The 24,753-nt window shown below is 41.8% G+C and overlaps 2 protein-coding genes across 2 annotated transcripts in view; both read right to left on the reverse strand.

Annotated features, from left to right (window-relative positions):
* The window catches only part of tprn (taperin), a 27,736-nt gene extending 16,621 nt beyond the window's left edge, over positions 1-11,115 (reverse strand). The window contains exon 1 of the mRNA XM_046066292.1: positions 8,483-11,115. Coding sequence (XP_045922248.1) covers positions 8,483-10,645 — 2,163 coding nt within the window. The 5' untranslated portion in view covers positions 10,646-11,115. The remainder of the gene's footprint in view (positions 1-8,482) is intronic.
* A 1,158-nt stretch (positions 11,116-12,273) lies between these two features.
* tmem203 (transmembrane protein 203) lies at positions 12,274-15,165 on the reverse strand. The gene is made up of 2 exons (XM_046066293.1): positions 15,045-15,165; positions 12,274-14,559 (listed from the first exon to the last, which is right to left on the reverse strand). The coding sequence occupies exon 2, from the start codon at positions 14,361-14,363 to the stop codon at positions 13,947-13,949; it is 417 nt and encodes a 138-aa protein (XP_045922249.1). The 5' UTR covers positions 14,364-14,559; positions 15,045-15,165; the 3' UTR covers positions 12,274-13,946.
* Between the last annotated feature and the right edge of the window lie 9,588 nt (positions 15,166-24,753).

Raw genomic sequence — 24,753 nt, forward strand, 5'->3', positions numbered from 1 at the left:
CTACGATGACAATTTCAGACCCCTCCATGATTTCTAAGTGGGAGAACTTGCAAAATAGCAGGGTGTTCAAATACTTATTTTCCTCACTGTAGCTTAGGCACCACTGTCTGTGCCAAAGTTCAGCCTCACAGAACCTCTGGCATGGCTGTAGACTATTAGTTTTGTCGTTATGTGTTTACGTTAAAAAAAAAAAACGCCCCATCTTTCTTGGATATTTCTCAAATATCGACATTGGTATCTTAAAAATCCAGTATCCGTAAGGTTCAAATAAAAACATCCTAAACAATAACATGGTACAAGTAAGAGATGATCCATGGTTAAACACAAAGACAAGTGAATAAATGACGAAACAGAAACATGTTTGGAGTCATTTTTTAAACCTGTACTGAAATAAGTGACCTTGGCTTTCCACCGGGCCTCATGAAAACCCACCGTCCTCTTTTTAAACATCAGAGGGCTGAGCTGTTTGGGTCTCCACCCACAGAGACTCTGATTTAGGTTTGCTGATTACAGAACGTGCTCACGGGGAAACCCATTCAAATGTCTTTATTAGACAATGTTTCAATTTTACGCGGGTCCTCACTGGGTCAAAACGCTTCCCCGTAAACAACTACGTCTCCACCCATTACAAGGTCTACAACATGCCCACTCACGTAACCGTGTGTGTGTGTGTGTGTGTGTGTCGGGGGGCGGGGTGGCAGAGAAAGTGTGTGTCCTTCTCCTGGAATCCTAATGACAGGATAGAATGGCCCCTGCCCGTGTTGCCCCGGCGACAGGCGCCATGGATATGCGACAGAGGGAAACGGGAGATAGTCAGAGAGACAAACATGGCAGCAAGACAGCTTTTGATGATGTAAACAGGAAAACAAAGTATTATGAGCATTAATGATTGACATGATGACACTGAGGCGGATTACATACAGTCACCAGGGAGAGAGTTTTTGAATAAAATTTGCATTCCGCACAAAAAGCACCACATACAGGCCCAAATTCCCAACAGTGTTTTGCAATTGTAGCCTAAATGAAGAGAGACAGCTGGATGTTTTCTACACTCATCAAAGCAGCTGGGCGGGTTTTACTGAAGATTTTATGTTGCAATTATCAATACAACTGACAAATTGATCCAAGAGAGACGGATGTCAAAGCAGATGGTGGGGGAGAAAAAAAAAAAAAAACACTACGGGTGTTAAAAGCGGTTTCTACCTGCCTCTGTCAGTCGCCCACTCTGTTTCTTTTTATACACTTTCAAAAAGTCCCGTCTGTTAACGTCCTCTGCTTTTACTCTCTTCATCTTCTTACTCGTGCACTCTAAAAGAACCACACACACACACACACCCCCTCACACACTGAATTAAACATGACTATGATAGTGAGGCTTTGCTGACTGAATTCTAATTACACTGACTTTGCAGGGCTGCACATGTGCCTAAAGGCTGTGTGGGACCCCTGCGCGTGTGTGTGCGTGTGAGACAGAGAGTGCGTGTGTCCACATCCTGCATCCCTTGGAAGAAATGACAAGCTTGTTAAGAGGAAACCACATTTGCATTACCAGTTATATCAAATCATACAAAAACAGAACTACGCAGCGCTGACTTAACGTGATGCATGCTGGACTTAAAATAAGGCACGCTCATTGATCTCAGCTCACAGTAAGCTGCTGCAGGTAGAATGTGTCCGACTTGACGGCGCTGTTTTTATACCCGCCCCTGCAGTCACCTGCAGCTCACGTTAGACTATCAAGCCGGCGAAAGTCAGCCGCCGCCATCTCAAACGCACCTAATGACAAAATGACCTTACTTCTCACCTGATTCATTACCTCAGTAAACACTTTCATAACAGGTCTATCGTCTTAATCGCTAGTTTCAAGCCTTCTTCAATACAGCATGGTGTTCGTTTTGTAAATTATGGTGCCATTTAGGGGAAAATAGATGATGAAGCAGGGTATGTTTTAGGGCATGACTACCTTGTGGTTTGTACCGACAGTCTATGTTTGTGACCCAAGGAGGCCTTCATCTAAACGCCAAGACTAGTGAAGACTTCAGTCCTTCACTGCAAAGTTTCTGTCTCACTTCACCAGACAACAGTGACCATTTTGACAACAAAAAGCTAATATACAGTAATAATTAGATATTTCAGAGGCAGTAAAGAGCACTGAGTGATGCAGCAGCTCAGTACAGGAACCACAAATGAAGTAAGAGACGTTGAAATTTAGATCCAGGCCTCTAAAGCCATCACCCTGTTCTACGCAGCCCTTGCAACTTAAATGTTGGTGATAGCCATGCATTCACTTCAACTGGAAGATCGTATGTTCCTCTGAACGCAGAGCAAACTGGCTGACCTCTTGGCTTTATAGAACATTTTCTAATCTCTATAGGATAAAGCAGGGTGCCTGATTTAAGATGTAGTAAAGGTTAGTGTTCTGCTGACCCCAAGTTGCCTAGAGGATCAATCAATACAGCTTCAAGATACGAAATTATATGTTTAAGTGTATCTAAAACCACTTAACTCGAACACATCCCCCTCACTTACAGGGCAGCATTACTTGATTTTCATTATAGACTTGAACAAGAATCAATTGGTTTTATTGTAGAATAATAAAATGACATATCCACATGTACATATAATCATAATAGAGGACAAAGTGTTGTTACTCTTCAAAAATGCACTGACCCATGGCTGTTGTACTTGATTTCTAAAAAGGTGAATATTTTGGAGACACAACTGAACTTCAATACACTCCTAATCTGAAGAATTTCCGATTCAGTCGCTTCACCCCAGCCTCAACAAAGAAAAAAAAAAGAGGCACTCAGCATAGTGGGCAGCCGGCTTTTTTAAAGCAAGGGGGTGGGGTGGTCGGTTTTCAGGAAGTGTAAGGGAGGAGAGATAGGGAATGTCTGCTGGGTAGTAAATAATTAAACACAATGGACTTTCACACCTGTAGCCCAGGCGCACAATGTAAATGTAGGAGCGTGCCCTTTCATTGGCCTTCCTGCGTTTCTAAGAGCTTTTAACCATTTAAGTTAGGGTATTTTTAACCTGCTGTATGCATGACATTTAACCACAAGGAGTGTGCTCTATACACAGAACATAATGTCCTTCACATTCATGCACAGAGGCGGAGGAATGTACTAAATGCTGCAAAAACAAGAAGATCCTATGACTGGTATAGAGGGCGAGAAGTCCAACTTTCTTCATAAAGAATTTAAAATAAAATAAAAGCTTTTTTTACCTCGTAGGTTTTATTCATGAGCGAGTAGCTAGCTTGTAACCTTTTTTCTTGCACCAATGCATGACGTCAATACATAATATCAATGTGTACTATAGTGAGTACTATGGTTGCACATCAGTGTACAGTATATTTTCACACCTGTATTTCTGTTCATTTAGTACACAGGGGAAAAAATGATTGTTGCCTTCTGGTCGTGGCTCGCTTCACGTTCGTGCTGACTACAAACAAACCAAGAGCAGTAAACACAAAGTCATATGACTTCTGTCAGGTAACTCACTCATTGGACCGTTTTTCATACGGTCATCCTGCATCATCAGACTGACCGTGATTTCCTGTGACTGACTTCACTGCGCTGCATGTGTTTATTCATGGGACGCAAAGAGCTCAAAAAGTGATTATGAGCATTATTAGTTGAGACTGCAACTGCCTGCACCCATGAGCTGAAGCACATATCTATTACCATGGTTACCAAATGATCTTGCACAATGTCTATACAGACCGCTTAGGACAGTGTGGTTCCCAACTATTTTTGCCCTATCAGATGGGCTCAAGTATCCACTCAATAGATTAGATGTCCTTGGAACTGTTCAATAGTAGTTCACTGTGGGGAAACACTGAATCCATACATTATAGGCCTATAGAGACCCTGGAATTGTCAATACTTAGGCTAGGTCACCTTATTCTTTGATGGGTTGAGTTTGCATTTGCATTGCAGCCATTTAGACTGGTGGTTTCAACTATCTATCCTTTATTATTATTACTTTTAGCAATGTATTTTGAGTTTAGCTATTAGATTGCTGTCATTTTCCAATTCTGGTGTTAAGACAACACTACAGGCTAGTACCAGTTATTTTTATGCATCTTTAAGACCATGATTTGTATACTTGCATGTGAGCGACAATCTTTCCAGGTACCACTGCTGAAGTACTCCCTTCCTTGGCAGTTCCCATGGTCAGCAGATGGACTGAATGTTAGTTTAGCTTTTGAATTACTGCTTAAAATCACACATGTACTATTCTAAACTCTGGCCTGCTTTAGTACACCACAAACAAACTGCACCTGGGTCTGCTTGCAACCGCGCTAAAACCTACTTTCAGGTGGTCTCTGCCCAGCCGCTCACTCTGCACCAGAGTTTGATTGACAGCTTTCACAGCGGCCTAAATGAACAGAACACATTAGAGTTCATTTGACCTGTACCAAACAGGTTAGGCGTGAAAGCACCATTAGTTCAATTAATTCAATCACATCAATTATGCTGATTTCAAGTAAGTATGACCAACAGTCTGAATAATTATCACTTGCAGTACCAAACACAGGATCCTCTGCACCAAACCTAATAGTTAGCCTGACAGAATGCTCATAATTACACATAAATATGCAGTTTAAATTAGTCATCTGAGTAGTACCACAGAAACTAGGAACACTGGAAAAAGACCAGTCTGTGCATAAAATTTCTTCCCCTCTCTCACCCTCTGGATGTTGTGCTCACAAACACATGGAACAGTCTCCCTTTTCCCATAATAACCGGTCAGAGGGAGCAGAAACTTCAAAAAACAAACCACTCCACCCCCTCCTGTGTCTTGTGTGCCAGCTGTATCTATCCTCGACAAAGAGCGGCGTCGTCTACCACAAGGTTTTAAAATAAATCTGTCAATTCTGCCTGTGCTAAGTCAAGAGAGCCCGGTCCAATCAAACTGCAGATGCAACACTCAGTCAATCCTGGCCGGTGTATTTCACTAGAAAGCCCCAGTTGATTTTATGCAAATGCAGGAGTGATGCAGTACAAGAAGCTACACTTGACCTACATAGCTCTTCCACAATTCCTTCCCCAATAGAGAGGAGGAGATCACAGGAAGCTGGAAGCAAGGGGACAAGCCTTATTAACCACCACTGCACAGGAAAAAAGCAGTGCACTGTGAGTAGAGAAAAAAAAAAAACAACAAAGCAGAGCGGTGCTTGTGGAGCGATCAAGCCGAGAGCACAGGAGATTTTGCTGGATGTAGTCCAGCTTTCAGCACTCATACAAGTCTTCAAAAATCAGAACGTGCAGGAAGAGAGCGTGGAAATATTTTTGGGCACATCTAGAGGAAGAGTTGATGATCTGCTTTGGTCAGGTCCTGATGTGCATATGGAACATTCTCATTCAGCCAAGTTCTTTGTAAAAAAAAAAAAAAAAAAAAGAAGGTTTGGGTTTGTTGGAAAAAGAGAGCGTTCAAAAAAACCCCAATCCCAGACCAGAACGTTGAGCCGAGGCCATTCTTGGAGGCTGCTCTCACACAGACACGGCACTGAACAGAAATTCCACACAAATTATACAGGCCAGGCTGAGCTTCGATGCTTTTGTAATTGCCTGCGCAGCCCTGCCCAGAAAAGAAAAGACAAAAAAACTAAAAGAAAAATATGGGCCTTGATGATGACCAAGAAGGGCAGACAGACAACAAAAGGAGAAAGTCTTTGGTTTGTCTGTGACAAGGACAAAGACAGGACGGTTTCATGTCTCATGGCCACGGTCACTGGTAGTCTACATGCACACAATAAAAAAACACTACCTCACAGCATTATTGCATTGGTTAGACTTATTCACACAAGTCAGCAGTCTAAATAATATCCGTCATTATAAAGTCATGATCTGCAGGCAAGCATTACTCAAACCCACAGGACTTTATTTTAAATTGTAGTCAATATCTTAAAGTTTCCATTGATAGCAAAAACACAACACTGAATTACACAAGACATCTACAATTCCCATTTACAGTAATGGTGCAGCAATAAAAACATCTGCATTCTGGATAAGAGTGTAAGGTACTGTGGTCCAAAATGTTTTGATACTACCGCTACTACTGACACTACTATGATAGTTGATAGGGGTGGGAATCACCAGAGGCTCCACGATACGATATTATCACGATATTTATGTTGCAATTTATTACCTTATTCCAACTTCCAATTAGGTCCCTAAAGTCAAACTTTGTCAACATCTGTTTATCAAAAAAGATACACTACTCTGTTTGTTCATATCACTTTTTCAGTCCTCTACATGGTTCTGTTAAGTTTTCTAGTGGACTGAAAAAGCAGATTTTATTATTCTAGTACCAAAAAGTTACAACTTCCATCTTCAATTTATATAATAAAATATCGATACTTGGTGTCCATGTATCGATACAGTATTGCCATGGCAAATATCACGATACTATGCTGTATTGATTTTTTCCCCCACCCCTAATAGTTGTTAGAGTCTCTGTCCCCATTCCAAAACAATACTTCTCTAATACCTTAGTTTGAGAAATGTAAACGAAATCATTTAACAATTAACAGTCATTTAACAAAAGAAGCCAAAGTCAAATGCTGTCTAAATACAAGAACTTGCCAAAGTAAAATAGAAATAATGACCAAACTACTAAGAAGTATTTAAGTTCAATGCCCAGCCCTGCGCAGTGCAAATGTGATATAGTCTAAATAAAGTGACTGTGGAGTCAATGCATTTGCAGGTCACTGTTTCCACTTGACAAAATCGTGAGTAGGCTGGGTTACTTGCCCTGATTGTAAGAGGTAGCTGGATTTACTTGGAGAGCAGAGGATTACAGCAGACCAGGTCAAGGAAACAGTACTGCAGGCCAAAGTCTGAGAGGCTGAGACTCCAGCCTAGATTGGAGAGCTGCCAAAAGGTGTTACATGGTGCTTTGTAGATCACCAAGGGTAGGTTTGTGATGTAACTGGGTGCATCCTATACCTGTGGAAATGCTTTTATAATTTTTTTTTAACATTTCCAATTTGGCAGACAGAGCACAGTAGATTAAAAGGAAGGATGCGGGATGACATGTGCCTAGGCTGGACAAGGCTGTGGCTACATACTCCACGCCCCTAATCACCTGAAACCGATGCACCTAATAATGTGTTATGTTATGTTACGTTAACATTCAAGCCACAGGCTGAGATTGTGTCAAGAGTAACACAAGCACCGCCGTGCCGGAAAATAGCGCTCGACACTCAGGCTGATCCAGAGCAGAATGTGAAAGCAGCCTGCAGCAACTCGCAAAATTAATTAGAAACATTCTCTGATATTTAATTAATCCCTAATACAGATGAAACAATGGCAATCTGCAGCAAGACCTTGGCCAATCTGATATCTGATTATGATTGTAAGATAGCAGTGGTGCCAAAACACACATTTTGCTATCATTTAATTATGATTTAGGACCAGGGCTGGGACTATCTCCGCTTTGAACAAAAACACAGATAAATTAAACTGTAAAAGAACCAATAATTGTGTTCCTCAGAGTCTGGGACCGGTCACAGCTGGCCTGAACCGTCGAGCTAAATCCATAGAACTGAATACAGCCTTGATGAGATTGTTCAGTCAATAGGCTTGAAGTGCCACCTAACCCAATAATGCGCTCAAAGCGACAAATAACATGCCTTTGTGGGACGGCAATCCACAGGAAAAAGCCCTGCGTGTCGTTCCAAGTGGCTGTGTAAACACGCTTCTAATACATCAGGCCAGAGAGCGGCTCAAGTGATGGGATGTGGAGATGTGGAGGAGCAGACACACTCACACCACAAACACACAAAAGGACCTGTGCTGCATGAATCCTTCAAAAAGCACAGGTGACCGGAGTGTGCGGGCTGGGTTAAAGAAAAATAAAGTGACAGACGCACAGAGATAAAAATATAACACAAACAGAGCCTTTCCTGTGTGAGGCTTGACGGCTAAATTTGGATCAGAGGAAACTTTAATGATCCCCCTGAGAAGACTTGGCACATGGTACACATAAGATGGTAAGCACTCACTATTATTCCTACTTACTGTGTGCTGCAGTGTTGACATGTTTATTTTCCATGAGGAACAATGATCTGGCAATTAGGGCTGCAAATAATGATTATTTTCATTGTTGATGAGTCTGGCTTGTGTTGTTTAACTGATTTATTGGTTAATGTCAGAAAACATAAAACAAAATGCCCATCACAAACTCCGAGAGACTCACATGGCTTGTTTTGTCCATCAAACTGTCTAAAACCCAAAGATATTCAGTTAACAGAGATATAAAACAGGGAAAAGCAGCAAACCCTCATATTTGCTGAAAGCAGCTATTTTGTGGGGCATTTTTTGCTTGATAAATGACTCAAATTCTTAGTTTATAATCAAAATGGTGTGACCAGCCAATTAATCAAGTAATCTTTTCAGCACTAATCTATGTGTACTATTGTAAAACTTGTCAACAAAGTCACAAAGTTCGGCTAAGTTTTAGCTCTCACCTTCTTGCCCGTGGAGCCAGTCTTGGAGAGGCAGGACTTTGCAAGGGAAAGGTACCCGCCGACGACCTCGATCTCCTCCACAGCGGGGTAGCGTTTCTTCAGCAGGGTGCCCAGCTGAGCGTATGGGGCCTGTGGGGGTGTAGACCCCGGTGGAGTCTCACTTGAGGCTTCCTGCTGGGGCTCAGGTGAGCTCGGCTGGGCCTCGGGCTCCCGCCTTCGTGAAGGCACCACAGTGAAGGTGTTCCCCTTTCTCCTCGGCGCCATGGGGCTGGGAGCAGGGACACGCTGCGGGGGCTCGACTTCAATGTCATCTATGTTTGTTACAGGCAAATGATCCACGGAAGGTTGTTCTGGAGCTGGGGAGGGGGTTGAAGAGACAGGAGAAGGGGCAGGCGAGTCTGAGGGAGCCGGAGAGAAGGAAGGTGAAGATGGGAAAGCCGGAGAAGAGGGCGGTGAAGACAGAGCAGGTGGAGAAGAGGGACCTGCGGTTAGAGTAGGAGATGGAGACACAGGTTCTGGGGTTGGAGGAAGAGCAGGACTGGTGGCAACAGAAGGTGACGGTTCAGGCTTGGATGTCCTCCCCAGCCTCTCGACGTCCCTCTCCTCATTCCTCTTGGAGGGTGTCAGACTGGGTACAGGGGCATCGGAGGCTGGCACTCCTGGCGGGGGAACCTCTGCCACTCTATGGGAGGGAGAGGACTTGACGGGACTGGACAGTACTGTGCTGCCTGCTGCAGATGAGGCAGCGAGATGCCGCTTGGGGATCACCGTGAAGGAGTTTCGGGACTGCAGCCGCAAGTTTGCGAGGGCCCGTGCCTGGGTGTCCCCATCAGGAATTCGGGCGAGGTCTGGCTTTGTGGAGGGGCGGATCTCAAAGTCAGGTGAGGAGCGCGACACCTTGGATGAGATGGGGCTTGAGGGGGACTCGGCACGGGCACGCAGGATCTCCGGAGAGCATGGCACCTTGGGTTTGAGTGGCACCTCGACGCCCTCCCAGTCTCTCTCTCTGGTGGGCTTGGATTGCACCCGGTCTGGCTCCTCTCTGGGGGTGACAGCTGTCCCACAGCCTCCACTCTCCTCAAACCGCTGACGGAAGGAAGACACAGACTGAGGGGGTCCGGTGGTGCGCTGGGGGCTGCCTTGCTCAGAGACAGCAGGCTGTGGCTTTGGTTTGGAAGACCAGGGACTCTGGAAGACAGGTGACGATGGCTGGCTACTGCCCAGGGTGCTGACGGACGGGCCTGGCCTGGGCTTTGGCACCAGATCTGGCTGTGGCTTGGACCAGAGTCTTGGCCTGCTACTGGCACTACAATCCAGGTCCAGCAGGTTCTCTGTGCTGTGAGACTTCTTCTGCAGCTTCCCGTAGTTGCTGTCAAACTTCTGCAGCATCCGGCTAACCCTGCCTTGACCCTCACCTGTCTCATATGATAGGATGTCATGATCAGGGCGGCCCAGGGTGCTCAAGTTCTCCTCACTCTTGCTTAACGTGGTGTCATAAATTACCACTTCCTTGGCTCTTATCTCAGTGACAGCACTCCCTCTCCGGTCCAGGAGGTCGTTCAGAGAGCTATAACTACTGACACCGTTTTGTTGCCATTTGGAACCGGTCTGTACTCCTCCCGCTTCCGGAAAGTAATCCGGATCCGACTCAATTATGATAATATTCTCCGCGCGGATGGTCCGTATACCGGGCACACTGCCGTACAGCTCCAGGATGTGCTGGACCGGTCGTGCGGTGTTTTCTCGGTCCTGTCGCCTCCGCCGCTCCTTCTCCAGTTTGATGAACGGGTTCTCCTCCAGCGGGCCGAGGCTTTCCTGGAGCACCAGGCTCTCCTTCCTCTCCGCGGCCGTCGGTCGTGGCTCTTTGTTGTTGGCGAAGTGCTGGCTGGCTGTGCTGATGGTATAGTTCCGCCCGGACCCGCCGCTCGCTCCGCTGTCATTCGTGGGTCCGCTGCTGCCGCTGCCGTTCACATTTCCCGTCAATTCGCCGTTAACCCGCTGCGGGCCCGCACCGCCGGGGCTTGTTTCCGCGGAACCACCTCCTCCAGACCCGCCGCCCTTCGCTTTCCTCCTCTCCAGGATCTCTCGCTTCCAGGCCGGCATCCTCGGGCTCTCTTGCCCGGCCTCTTGGCGGAGGACGCGCACCTCTCCTCCGCCAGACATTGCGGAGGGCTGTTCGGAGGGGATGAAGAGGTGAGAGGCAGGCTCCGAGGCGGTTTTGCCGCGGTCCGGTGCGGCTCTAAAACCTGTATCCGGCTCTGACTGTACCTGCAGAACCGATCACCGCACACTCACACACATCCTCACCGTCTCTTTTTTTCTCTCTCTCTCCTCTCCCTCTGCTCTCTCCACACAGCCCCTGAACGCGGCCCCGCCCCTCCGCAGCAGCACGAGCGGCTTCAGCGGTCCCATCCGCTTCTTGATTGGTCGTTATGGTTTACAGACACGCCCCCTCCTACTGTGTAGACTGCCGCACATTGACGCAAACCCCTCCCGTTTCTATTGTTGACTGGGTAAGGAAGGCATGTCAATCAAAAGTGTTGCGTTCACGTTCAACCCGCCCCTCCCTTTTTTGTTTACTAAAATTAAAGCTATCAGTGGATGGGTTTTCTATTGAGTGATTAAATATACATTTGGTAAGTATTGTTTGCACCCATACTGCTCCATTTAATGTTTAATTATCAGAAATACGAATTATTTAAAAGCTAAACCAACAATATTCGTCTGCCATAATAGCAGCCTACTATTATTATTGCAAAAATCCTGTTAAAACTTAATGTATCTTTATTGTATATTGCGTACTGAATAGTGACCTCTTTGTGATTATTTTTTTCTTTAGTACCTTTGGTTTCCCAATAACGTTCCAAATTTATTGTTGTTCATGGTATTTTTTTTGTATAGTTTTCATTTCCAACCTGCATCAAGCATCACAGGAACCATGTTGCAGTCTGGGGACACTGAAGCCCTAGGTTGTTCTTGTTCGAGTATGCTAAGTAGGAAATATCCAGTGCCAGAGGGAGGCTGACGACAATGTTCATTCAGCATTGACCTGTGATGCCACCTGTCGATAATCCGGCAGCAGCTGAGATGTAGCCTGCTGCACATGAATCAGCACTAAGAGGGCTATTCTTGGGTACTACAAGAGATTACTGTACCTCGTCAAATATTTATCACCGAACCACAATTAAGAGTATCAAGACTGAGGTGCACGGAGGAATAAAATGATCAAATGCATAAAAGAAATAGGTCTAAACGTCCCTCTGCCTGATCTTCAAAGTTGGTTTGAAAGAAATTAAAGCACAGCTGGTCTAACTACGAACGCAGGCGTCACGTCCCAGGTGATATTTCTGGGAATCTGAGTGGTGTCAAAAGGAGTTTTCAGACTATCACAGACACATTTCTTCTCATTTGATTCTGATATTTATTTGATCTCGACCATAAAAGTGTAACGTTTTAATCTGTGACATTACACGGACAAAACATTAAATTGATGGCTTAAAATCACTGAACATGTCTACATGCAGTTTTAATGCGGGACATCTTTGACAGAGCCCTGTGTGACTTTGTATGTTAACTGATTATTACAGCGCGTTGATTTACTGTAATTCAGACGCAGGTATGATTTGGTGAATGACGTACCGGCTATGTACATGTGCTAACAAAGATAAATATCAACATACCACGCCCATATAAAAACACCAATAGCGCCTCCTTGTGGCCAGGGAGACCAGGTAACAGATTTCTCTACCTAGACTAACCACTTCACTTACATATTCATCAGACAACATTGGTTAAATGTTGATGGTTTATTTACATGTATATACAGATGATATAAGGGTGCCAATAACAAGAACATAAATAAGATTTGGCGAATTTCTCTCCAAAACCAACATATTACACAGAAATTCACACTGAGAATTACCTTAAAATGAGGCCTTAAATACATGCAGCACATACACAAGGTAGGAGCAAACAACAAATCAAATACATTACATATTGTACAAATAAACAGCAATGTCCAGGGAAGACATGTGCACACAATTGACTGCTCGTGGAAATCACATTCAGTTCTTCTACACTGGGGGTAAGAAAGTGAGCCGACAGCAAGTTTCAGAACCAGCTTCTTGCCGTTCAGACCATTTTCACTGATGGAATTACCAAGCTAGGCAACTTTGGGGGACGAAAATGTGTGAGCAACACTCCCAGCAGAAGGAAACAAAGTGAGACACAAGATAATAAACCTAACCAAGAGTGTGCCCAAAGCAATGTCTTCCGCTTGGAAAAAGCAACAAAGCTGCAGCAATTCCTTGAACTCCTTGAACCTGGGACAGTTGCCCAAAAGAGGTGCTTGGGGCATTACAGCTTTTCGGTTTCACCAGTTTATTAAATTTGTGTGCACGTGTGCATTAAAACATAACTCTGGTATAAATTTCCTCATGGCTCATTGTCTACCATTGATTGGACAATGTTAAAGGCACACCATGTCCCAGACACACATTTACTGATCTGACTATGTATTCCTAAAAGTCTTAAAAAAAAAAACCCCAAACAAAAAAATACATACAGCCATAATCCATCCGGATTAAAAGGAGACAAACCACTGGCATTCGTTGTCTAGGTATAATTTTCTTCCATTCAGTCTTCGGAATCAACACAAGGTTCAACGAAACAATAGTTACCGTTAAGTATATTTACACTACATGGCAAAAATAATGTAGTCACCCTGTTATTCTCAGATTATTGTTATCATTCCAAACCCGTACTGCTATAAGAGCCTCCACTCTTCTAGAGAGGCTTTCCGTAACATTTTAAAACCTAGCTGCAGGGGTTTGCTCCAACATTGATGTTGGGTGATAATGCCTGGCTCAGTCTCCATTCCAGTTCACCCCTCAGGGCTCTGTGCAGGCCAATCGAGTTCTTCTACACTAAACTGGAAGAACCATTTCTTTATGGACCTGGCTTTGTGCAGGAGAGCACTGCCACCTCCAAACAGGAAAGGGCATTTACCCAGACTGTTGCCACAAAGTTGGAAGCACACTATTGTCTAAAATATAACTGTGTGCTGTAGCAGTAAGATCTCCCTTCACTGGAACCAAGGGGTCCAAACCAGGACACTAATATAAATGATAGGGGAGTCAACATACTTTGTGTATAAAGTGTATTTTAGCATTTAGCAACACAGAGTAGACAGTCCACTTTCATTTTTGTAAATACTGCATTGAAACTTAGTAAGCAGTAAAAATTTGTGTTCGTTTTGAAGTTTTTGTAAACACAAATAATAGAAAACTGGATTCTGGTGAGACCTGGAACACGTGTTTGAAAACGCACAATTGCTTTTTTTGTAAATAAAAAGAAAGTGGCCATGAGCCAAAAGAATAATTACACCACTGTTATGCTTTAAATCTCTGATGGCAAACAAGGAGTTCTCTCCTTTCCTGTGATCGCTGTGTGCGACTACCTCTCATCAGTTGACACGACACGCTCGTATCATCAGCAGCTGCAGCAGGATGAACAGCGGGGACACGATGAGGCCGAACCACAGGTCCCTCGCTTGCTCCTGCTCCGCCAGCTTCTGGCACAGCAGCACCTCGCACACCAGCTTCAGGCTGAGCACTGTCAGCACCCACAGGAGCCGCAGCACCGCAAGACGCTTCTCATTCTCCTGGTAAAGACGGATGGACACGATGGCAGTGAAGTAGGTGCTGAGGCCGTCGGCAGCAAACAGCGGGACGAACACTAGCCACCAGCTCAGCGTAGGGGTGAACATGTCAGCTCGCAGAGCCACCAGCATGCTGAAGACCAGCAAAGCTAGCAGGTGGAGGAAGAGTTCAAAGGTGGCAAAGCCCAGCCACTGGACCAGTTCCCTCAGGGAGAACAGCATAGCTGGGGACAGCAGTGTCTCCAACCAGGGACGGACTGACTGAGGACGGCCTGGTTAGGTGTGAAAGTGCTCCAGAGTTTGGGGTTTCTGATTATGCCTGGGCAGGAATGGTGAGGTACCACAGAGATGAACCACTTCACTCTTGGCTACATCTTCAGATCCACCCGGAGGAGGACGATCGGTCTCTGTGGAAACCCTGTATGATAAAGAAAACAGGACATTAGAACAGAGGATCCAATGTGCTTCATCTGACAAAACTGATAAAGAAAGCAATGGTGCATGAACCCACAAACGGTCTGTACCTTAAAGTAGAAAGGGCCCACTATTTAAGCACCTCACTAAATTAGTAAACAGCTAGTGACGACATGCAGTGATTTCAGCATTTCTCTCATCATTTCATCACATTGTCAGTTCAATATTAAGCCTTAATAACCACAGATAGATACCGGCTGATACAGACTGAGTTCAATATGACACACCGTGTAATATTATTAACATAACAGGTCGAGTCGAGCTACAATGAACGTATCTTGCTGATAAGAGACTGTATTGGCCGAGCCTTGTGCTACAATGTAAGCTAACCACAGACAGTCAGAGACGGTATAGGCCATCTAACTACCAACACAACGCATGTATACGTATGCAGAAAATAGTTTTTACTGTGACCACACATTACTGTACCTTAACAAGAGTCACGCGTTTTCTCCTCCATCTAGCTGGATGCAAAAGTGTCAGCACACAAGGCTAACAAGCCGTTAGCATCGTAGCTTAGGCTTTTATTCTCACCTTCTGAGAAACCTCGCGAGAAGAGCAAAACCGGGTTCTTCTTCTTCCTCCTGTGCTTTATTGGCGGTTGGCAAACAATGAATGCGTGCATTACCGCCACCACCTGGTCTGGAGTGCGGCTCAAGATCATCAGTGTCGGGGAAGTTACTTCCAAAATGTAATACATTATAGATTACTAGTTAGTCTTAGTAATGCTTTGCGTTACTTTCGCTGCTATTTAATGGGCGCATTATTCAGATAGTAGGCTAAGATGTACAACATGGGTGGGTGCTTGATGTGCAGACTTATATCCGCGGATTGGGTGGGTCTTTGTCATAAAAATTAAATTAAAAATTAACCGTCTGCTAAATAGCGGGGTGGTGGTGTGGGGTTGGAGGGGTGAAATAGGATGAATCGTCTCCTCACAAAGAAAGACCCTGTACGCATTTACGCACGAGGTAGGCTACAGCAGCATAACGTCATTGATTATTTGAATATCCCGACACTCCGATAGGATCGGTCAGGATGAACTGACAGCAGCCTCTCTGATCTGAAGTAATTCATTAAATCACAAACACATTGCCTATAGAAATCTATTTACGCATGTAGAACGCATTGTTTTTAGTAATGCGTTATATTACTGCGTTACAGAGAGAAAAAGCAATACTGTATTTACTATCATATCCTCTCAATCATATTAATTAGTCTAAGATACTAAAATAGGATTCGATAACAACCTAATATTTTTACAGAATATAGCCTATGACTAATCTGCTGCCGTCTTTCTTCCTCATATTTATATATTTTTAAACCTTTTAATAAACTCCATTAATAACTAGACAATATCATTTTTTAGACATCTAGGCTACTTGTTGCAAACTGAGGTAGGCTCTTTTAAGGTAATAGTGTATCTGCTAGCAGAGATGTAATCACTATACTGCAAATAGGCCTACTGTTACACTGAGTCAAAGCAAGCTGCTGCTTTTAAATCATATGATGAGATAAATATTTTGCATTTTAATTTATATCATATCCTTTTTGCTATAAAATGAAATTGCAATTAGCAATGTTGCTTTATTGGATTGAACATACTGTACCTTCATAAAATATAAACCTGATTTCAATCAGGCCATCCAGCAGATTACCTGGTGTTTCTTTCTCTCAAACTTGAAGGATTATTTAAATGAATTAAAGAAATATAAATTTAAATACATATATTAAAACGAGTGCTCTTTACATGTTACTAATTTCCTAATAACACACTAAGGATAAAGGGAATGATCTGCATCAATATAGTATTAAAGTTCCATCTGTAAAATTGAGGAGAATCTAATGACAGAAATGCAATATAAGAAGATCCATAACTATGTTTTCAGTAATGTATAAAACCTTACATAATGAACCATTATGTTTTATTACCTTAGAATGAGCCATTTCTATCTACATACAGCATGGGTCACCTTTTTATATACAATGGTCTTGGGATAAGACAAGGTTGTCCCACTTAGCCCCTTTCTGTTCCTTCGCTTGTCACACAAATTATGGCCGTACACATTAAAAAATGAGGATTTTTCTACGATTTCAGGCTTAGAAATGAACTTGAACAAATCTGTCTTATTACCACTTAAGGAATGAGTCCAACAACGGTATCTCTGTGAAGAACACAGTTACGTACCTGGGTGTAGTCATGGATAAGAATGAGAAACTCCATAGTAACCTAAACTTCAGCCCTATAATTGAACAAATAAAGAGAAGATTTTACATTTTGTTGATAAGGTATCTTTCTCTGAACAGTAGAGTTCTCTTATCTAAAGAAGAGGGAATTTTCAGATCTGTCTATGTATCCTTATCACTGGAAATGCCCACTGAAATATACAAAAAAAAAAAGATAAAATCCTATTTAATTTCATATGGAGGAATAAATGTCATTATTTAAAGAAAGATGTGACAAAAAGAAATGGAGGTCTGGAGATCTGAAGTTTTGAAACATTAAACAATACTTTCAAAGTTAAATGGCTGACTAAGTTAATTAAAGAAAAAGATAATATTTGTAACACCTTCCCTAAAACTATATCTAATTTAATGGGTGGAATTAGATTTGTATTAAAATGTGACTATAAAAGTTATCAAATTTCTGCTGGCCTGGATGTTAATTTACAAGCATAATATTTCACAGACTAATTACTACATTTCGAACAACAAGAATATTCAATATAAAAATAAATCACTATATTATGAGACATGGGTTGCCAATGGTTTTGTACTAGTTAAACAGCTTGTCAATGCTGATGGGCAGTTACTAACGTATTAGGAATTCCTCTCTGAATTCAGTTTACCAGTTATGCCAAAGGAATATGCAGTGGTTTTTGATGCTGTGCCGAAGAGTGTGCTGCAGCTTCTTAGAGGTTCAGCTATTGAGGTCTCAAGGATCCAACCAATTAATAGTACTAAAAATAAATGTTCAAATAAATACATCTGGAACTGCATACACTGTGTAACTCTGTCTGCAGGCAGTCTTTTGGATTTCGCTTTATGGAGAAATTAATTGGCAGGAAATGTGGCTTATTGCAGATAAATTCTGTCTTAACAACAAAGTAAAAGAGTTTTCCTTTAAGATATTACATTGTATATATACCCAGAAAAAAAGACGTTTGAGAGATTTAGAATAAATATTGATATTGCACTTTCCTCAATTACATGAAGAATCAATTTGTTATTTGTTTTATCAATGTATATACTGTAGAATATTTTGGTTGGATGTTGAGCTTTATATAAAAAGAAAAACTGTACAAACATTTTAACTTCAGGAAAAAGACATTCTTATATGTTTTGAAAGAAACGAGAAGGAAATATTTTTAATTTTTTTGTACAGTTGGTATTATTGTTGGGAAAATTCCACATACACAAGAAAAAATGGACTGACACTTTGTAGACTTTCTCCAAGAACTGCATCAGTATAGCACCACGAAACATTAAGAACAAGAAGGCAATCATGACGTGTTTGACAAAAGTGTTTTGGACAGTTGATTTATTATTTTGAAACGGCTTTACTCTTTTTATTTCTTATGTTATGTCTTTCTTTTATTTTTATTTAGGTATTTTTCTCTTTTATACATGTAGGCCTACCCCTGATTGTTTCATGTTTATAATTTCACTAAATATCAGGGGAAAACAAATTTTTATACACAGTCTGTGGTCATGGAAGTTGCCATGTTGTGCCACCATGTTTCCATAGTAACCCAAACGGACAAACATCTTCTTCTTGTAGAATTCCAGAGTGCCTAGTGCCTAAACCTAACCAAACTGTAGCATCTTCAGTGTCATCCACGTGTTGGGTTAGAAAGCCCTGAGAAAGTCAATTTTCCATTTGGGTCACAGAATCTGATGAGTCACCAATTTTGGTGTCACCCCGGCAGCTGCTGAGCCATTTATCATAAACTTTGGCTTTAAAACTTCATAAAACAAGACCCAAACAAAGACGCGCTGAACGCAAATAGGTTAGTAACTTGTGGTGAGTAAACATGTTTAGCTCAGCATTGGCCAACTAACGTTAGCTTGCTTCTTGCTTCAGCTATGTCCTACGAGAGGTTTACTCCGACTGTCCTTCAATATGAAAAGATGAACAAGCGTTTGTTTACTTGCCAAACTTGTGGTGGTCGATTAACGTAATCATTACGTCCCACTGGCTGCCATCACGTTAATTATTACCGTTGGCTAGAAAGAGGTTACAGGTTTATTGTTGATCATGTAACCTTACAGTTTTATTTAGTTATAACGTTACACTGGTTTGAGAGTCTGGTGGATTGTTGACTTACAATAGTTTAAGCTGTCAGTGAAGGCATTGCACATTATGGTTGTGCTCTGTAAGTTAAAAACAGGTTACAGTTTATTGATTTGAGAGTCATGAGGATGTGTTGACTTACAGTAGTTTAAGCTGTCATTAACTGCATTGCACAGGTTGTGATCCGTAAGTTAAAAACAGGTTACAGGTTTATTGTTGACTATGTAACCTTACAGTTTTATTTAGTTATAACGGTACACTGGTTTGAGAGTCTGCAGGGTGTGTTGACTTACAGTAGTTTAAGCTGTCATTAACTGCATTGCACATTTTGGTTGTGCTCTGTAAGTTAAAAACAGGTTACAGGTTTATTGTTGACTATGTAACCTTACAGTTTTATTTAGTTATAACGGTACACTGGTTTGAGAGTCTGCAGGGTGTGTTGACTTACAGTAGTTTAAGCTGTCATTAACTGCATTGCACATTTTGGTTGTGCTCTGTAAGTTAAAAACAGGTTACAGGTTTATTGTTGACTATGTAACCTTACAGTTTTATTTAGTTATAACGGTACACTGGTTTGAGAGTCTGCAGGGTGTGTTGACTTACAGTAGTTTAAGCTGTCATTAACTGCATTGCACATTTTGGTTGTGCTCTGTAAGTTAAAAACAGGTTACAGGTTTATTGTTGACTATGTAACCTTACAGTTTTATTTAGTTATAACGGTACACTGGTTTGAGAGTCTGCAGGGTGTGTTGACTTACAGTAGTTTAAGCTGTCATTAACTGCATTGCACATTTTGGTTGTGCTCTGTAAGTTAAAAACAGGTTACAGGTTTATTGTTGACTATGTAACCTTACAGTTTTATTTAGTTATAACGGTACACTGGTTTGAGAGTCTGCAGGGTGTGTTGACTTACAGTAGTTTAAGCTGTCATTAACTGCATTGCACATTTTGGTTGTGCTCTGTAAGTTAAAAACAGGTTACAGGTTTATTGTTGACTATGTAACCTTACAGTTTTATTTAGTTATAACGGTACACTGGTTTGAGAGTCTGCAGGGTGTGTTGACTTACAGTAGTTTAAGCTGTCATTAACTGCATTGCACAGGTTTTGCTCTGTAAGTTAAAAACAGGTTACAGGTTTATTGCTGACCATGTAACTTTACAGTTTTATTTAGTTATAACTTACACTGGGTTTAAGAGTCTGCAGGGTGTGTTGACTTACAGTAGTTTATAAGCTGTCAGTAATTGCATTACACATTACATGGTTGTGCTCTGTAAATGAAAAGCAGGTTAAAGTTATAGAATTGCTTATAGCTATGCAGTTTTATTAGCAACCTGGATTGAACGCAGCAGGTGATACAACATACTTGACTTGGACTCTAGCTCAAAGACTTGAGACTTGACTTGGACTCTAGCTCAAAGACTTGTGAGCATCTCTGTTGTGTGGTTCATCAATGGTCATAAATGATTCAAGTACATATTTTATGAAGTAGCCTAGTAGTACATATTTGGGAAGTAGCATTCCTTGAGATTCAATGCAATAAAACGAACAGATGTTGTGGGCTACCTGAAGTGATTTGCTTCCACTTCTTTTCTCAGCATGAATGAGCGTTACCACCTATGGTTACCACCCGCAAGTTGTAGGCATGCAGGATTCGGCACAACACCTGGTAACGTTCGTGAGACACACTAACAGCTGATGAATAGCATATTATTGCCAATAAAACGGTACAGCATGGAAGGCTAAATCTCACATTTTACTGCCCTGGTGCCAAACACTTATTTATTTTTACTGCTAACAGCGTTATGATAACAAGAAAATGTGTCTATCAAGTGACCAATAATGCTTACTTTTAGAACTTGCATCAATGAAGTGAACTCAGTAGGCTACAATGACAATGAACTTCATACAACCTCACTTGTCATTTATTAGGCCTTATACTGTAATAATATATATATTTTAGTCACTATATTATACAATTTTCATTCACCAAATATTTTCTGAGTTACGGCAGTATGAGGTTATTACTTCACTTGGACTGCTGATGTCTTATTAAAATTAAGCTCCAATCGGCCCAGCAGCCCACAATTAAGACTTAGAAAGGGTACCATTTAGGGTTGGGTATAAAATCTTATGATACCAGTACCAAAACCAGTACCCAAGTGATACCGATACCAATAGAGTCCTTTTTCGATACCTTGCATAAAATACCACCTGTTGAACCCATAGTAGTTCATTGGTTGTCTTATTATTTTTATTGTTGTTATGGACAAGCAAGGCTATCTATTTTATTTTTTCTCTTTCAAATAACGGTTACATAAAAGTACTGGGAAATTGTATCAGATCGCTCCTCATCCTAGGTCATCCTGACGGGTAGTATTATACGGGGAAAGATTACAGCTTCCAGATTTTTTTAGATTTGAATGCCAGAGGTGGAGTAAAATAGTTTAGTGACCAAATAAGTTGTGGGAAATGAATTTAAGGTAAATTTTTGATAGCTATGTGTTCGGAAAGTAAACAACGGAAAATAATTTTGTTAACTTTCGATCGATAAACTGCTTTAAAAGATTTTTCCTTTATTGGTGTCACAAACTTCCTCCAAAAACGACCCCCATAAGTATAAAACGAGTAATTAGTCTGTTTAAACAAGTCACTTAACTACCACAAACAGAGGAAAAAAGAGGCTGCACGCCCAGCCCATCAAACCAACTACACCTGAAGCAGCTGGAGACTCCGTGAGTAAAATTAAATGATACCAGAAGATGAAACCAACGGAAAGCCAAGCTTGTGGTGATAAACATGCAACAGTGACGAACATGCCTGAGACCGCAGCTGAGCGGCCTTTTTTTATACAGTTTATAGTGCAGGCACATAAGGTGTGTTGCTAGCTGTTTGGCTGCAAAACCATACAAATAATATTTTTTTGCTGCGATCTGGTTCCAAAAAGTATCGACTGAAGTACTGGTTTGACTGGAGATGTTTTGATTCTACTCGATACTGGGCTGTTTCGGTCGATACCATAAACGTATCAAGTAGTGATACCCATCCCTAGTACCATTACAAGCACACTACAGCAGCTTCTCACCTACCACTTTCTCCTCTTCTGTCTCCTCTAGTTTATCCTGTAACTCACCCTGCAGCTTCACCCCAAGCTCCTCACCTACCTCTTCCTTCTCTTCGTCCACCTCTAGTTTTCCCATGGTTTGTCCCAGGGTGCAAAATTAGCTCCAGCCACCAGCCAAATGCTGGTAAAATATGCAAATGGCTGGTAGATTTATTTCACACACCAGCCAAACATTTCTTATCATTTGATATTGCTAATTATCACGATAAATGACATATCGTCATTTCTTTCAAGTTTAAAGGCTAATTTTTGCTCCAGAGTGAAAGTTGAAGAAACCTGATGGTTAATTGTGGTTTGAAACTTTTCTTTATGGTCAGAATCTGACAAATGCTTGACCGTGGATCACTTAACAAGTCTGAGGTAGAACATTCAAAATGATTCTGATAAAATGTTTTTCAACAAATATAATCAGTGAATCTTTTTTCAGTCCCTTTTCCTCATTAAAATTAATATCTTAATAGAATAATTAAGTGTAAATTAGTTCATGATTCAAATGAATTCAATCAAACACTTATTGATGATATATTGAACATTTGTTATATTGTTTAAGAGGATAATTATATTGCGATAATTATCATTATTGTTTTATGGCCCAGCCCTAACTGGTACACTATGAACAGTTAATTTTGCACCCTGGTTTGTCCTACAGCCTCTCTCCAAGCTCTTCACCTGCCTCCTTCGGTACCTCTTCCTCCTCCTCTAATTTTTCCCCTGACTCATCTGGCTGCTCTTCCACCCAAGCTGCAGGCCATCATAAGGGAGAGAAACAAGCAGCGTAGAAACAAGCAGCGTAGAATTAGGGAACAGATGTATTGTTTTTCGCTGCGATTCGCCTGTTACTCATGCCGCCTCACCAAGCTCCGTGTGTTCTCGCATCTTTAATGAACAAAGTGTTTCAAAGTTTTGCGCATTCTTTCAGAGCCAAAGCCAACACCTGTCTGATTCCAACACCAACAATCTGGTCGATCACTTCAATCATATCTGCTTGTCGTCACTAAATATTACTGCTCCTCTAAAGGTTAGGCCTACGTCTAAAGCTAGTAAGCAACCCTGGATAAATGACAGCATTCGCAGCCTAAAAAGGGAATGCAGGAAAGCAGAGCGCAGATGGAAAAAATCCAGTCCCCAAGTCCATTACCTCAGTCTGAAGGATTTATTAATTAAATACAATAACATGGTTAAGGATGCGAGAACACACTATTTTTCTGGACTCATTACTACACATAAACACAACCCCAGGTTCCTGTTTAAGACTGGATCAGCTGGTAAACCCAGCCCCTCCTTGTGCCTCAGCTGGAAGTAATGATGACTGTGAATTGTTTTTATCTTATTTTACCAATAAGGTGGTGTCAATCAGAGTCTCTATTACCTCCGTGGCCTCTTACTCAGAGGTCCCTCACCAGCAACAAGAGAGTTTTAACCAGTTTTATCCCATTGACTTGTCTGAGCTTTTAAAAACAGTATCACAAATGAGAGTGTCCTCCAGCCCACTTGATGTAATACCTGCAAAGTTTTTAATGAAAGTAATAGATTCTGTTGGGCCCCATTTGATCTCTGTTTTCAACAGCTCCCTATCTACTGGTTGTGTCCCTGATTATTTTAAAACGGCTTGCGTGAACCCACTTTTAAAGAAACCTGGTTTAGATCCCTCCCTCCCACAGCCAAGACCAATTTCAAAACTGCCTTTTATTGCAAAGATTCTAGAAAGACTTGTGTCCAAACAGCTGCTCACTGTACTGGAAAATAACAAAATATTTGAAAAGTTTCAATCTGGTTTCAGGAAGTACCACAGCACTGAGACTGCCCTGTGACCTTTTAATGTCTGCTGATGAAGGTATGTGTCCTGGTACTCCTGGACGTTAGCGCTGCTTTTGACACCATTGATCACAACATCATGTTAGACAGACTGAGGCACTGGGTGGGGATCTCTGGTACGGCCCTAGAATGGTTTTCATCCTACCTGTCAAATAGGAAGTTTTGCGTGTCTGTAAACAACTATGTCTCTTCGTTCTGTCCAGTTAAATATGGTGTGCCTCAGGGGTCGGTCTTAGGACCCATTTTGTTTTCCTTGTATCTGCTTCCCCTTGGACATATTATCCATAAACATGGTATTTCTTTTCATATTTATGCTGATGACACACAAATATACTTGCCCGTCAGATCCACAGACCCTGGAATGCTGAGTTCACTTAACAACTGCCTTTGTGAAGTTAAAAAATGGATGTCAAATAATTTCCTCCAGCTGAACTCAGACAAAACAGAAATCCTTGTAGTCGGGTCCCAGCAGATGGCAAAACAAATACTGCCATCTGCTGGTTCCCGAGTAAATCACATTGAGCCTGTGGCAAAGAACCTTGGTGTCTGGTTTGATAGTAATTTAAATTTCGAGCAGCACACCACAAAACTTGTTCAATCATGTTTTTATCAACTTAGAAATATAGCAAAAATTCGATCTATGTTAACTTTTAAGGACACCGAGACCATTTCACACGCCTTCATCTCATCACGCCTGGATTATTGCAACAGCCTTTTCACCTGTTTAACCCAAAAATCTATTGATCGACTCCAGACTGTCCAGAACTCAGCTGCCAGGCTTTTAACCAGAACAAAGAAATATGACCACATTACTCCTATTTTAGCTTCATTACACTGGCTCCCAGTATGTTTTAGAATTGACTTTAAAATTCTATTGATCACTTTTAAAGCTCTTCATGGTCTCTCA

The sequence above is a fragment of the Micropterus dolomieu genome, linkage group LG13 (assembly GCF_021292245.1).
Source record: "Micropterus dolomieu isolate WLL.071019.BEF.003 ecotype Adirondacks linkage group LG13, ASM2129224v1, whole genome shotgun sequence".
Classification (NCBI taxonomy): domain Eukaryota; kingdom Metazoa; phylum Chordata; class Actinopteri; order Centrarchiformes; family Centrarchidae; genus Micropterus; species Micropterus dolomieu.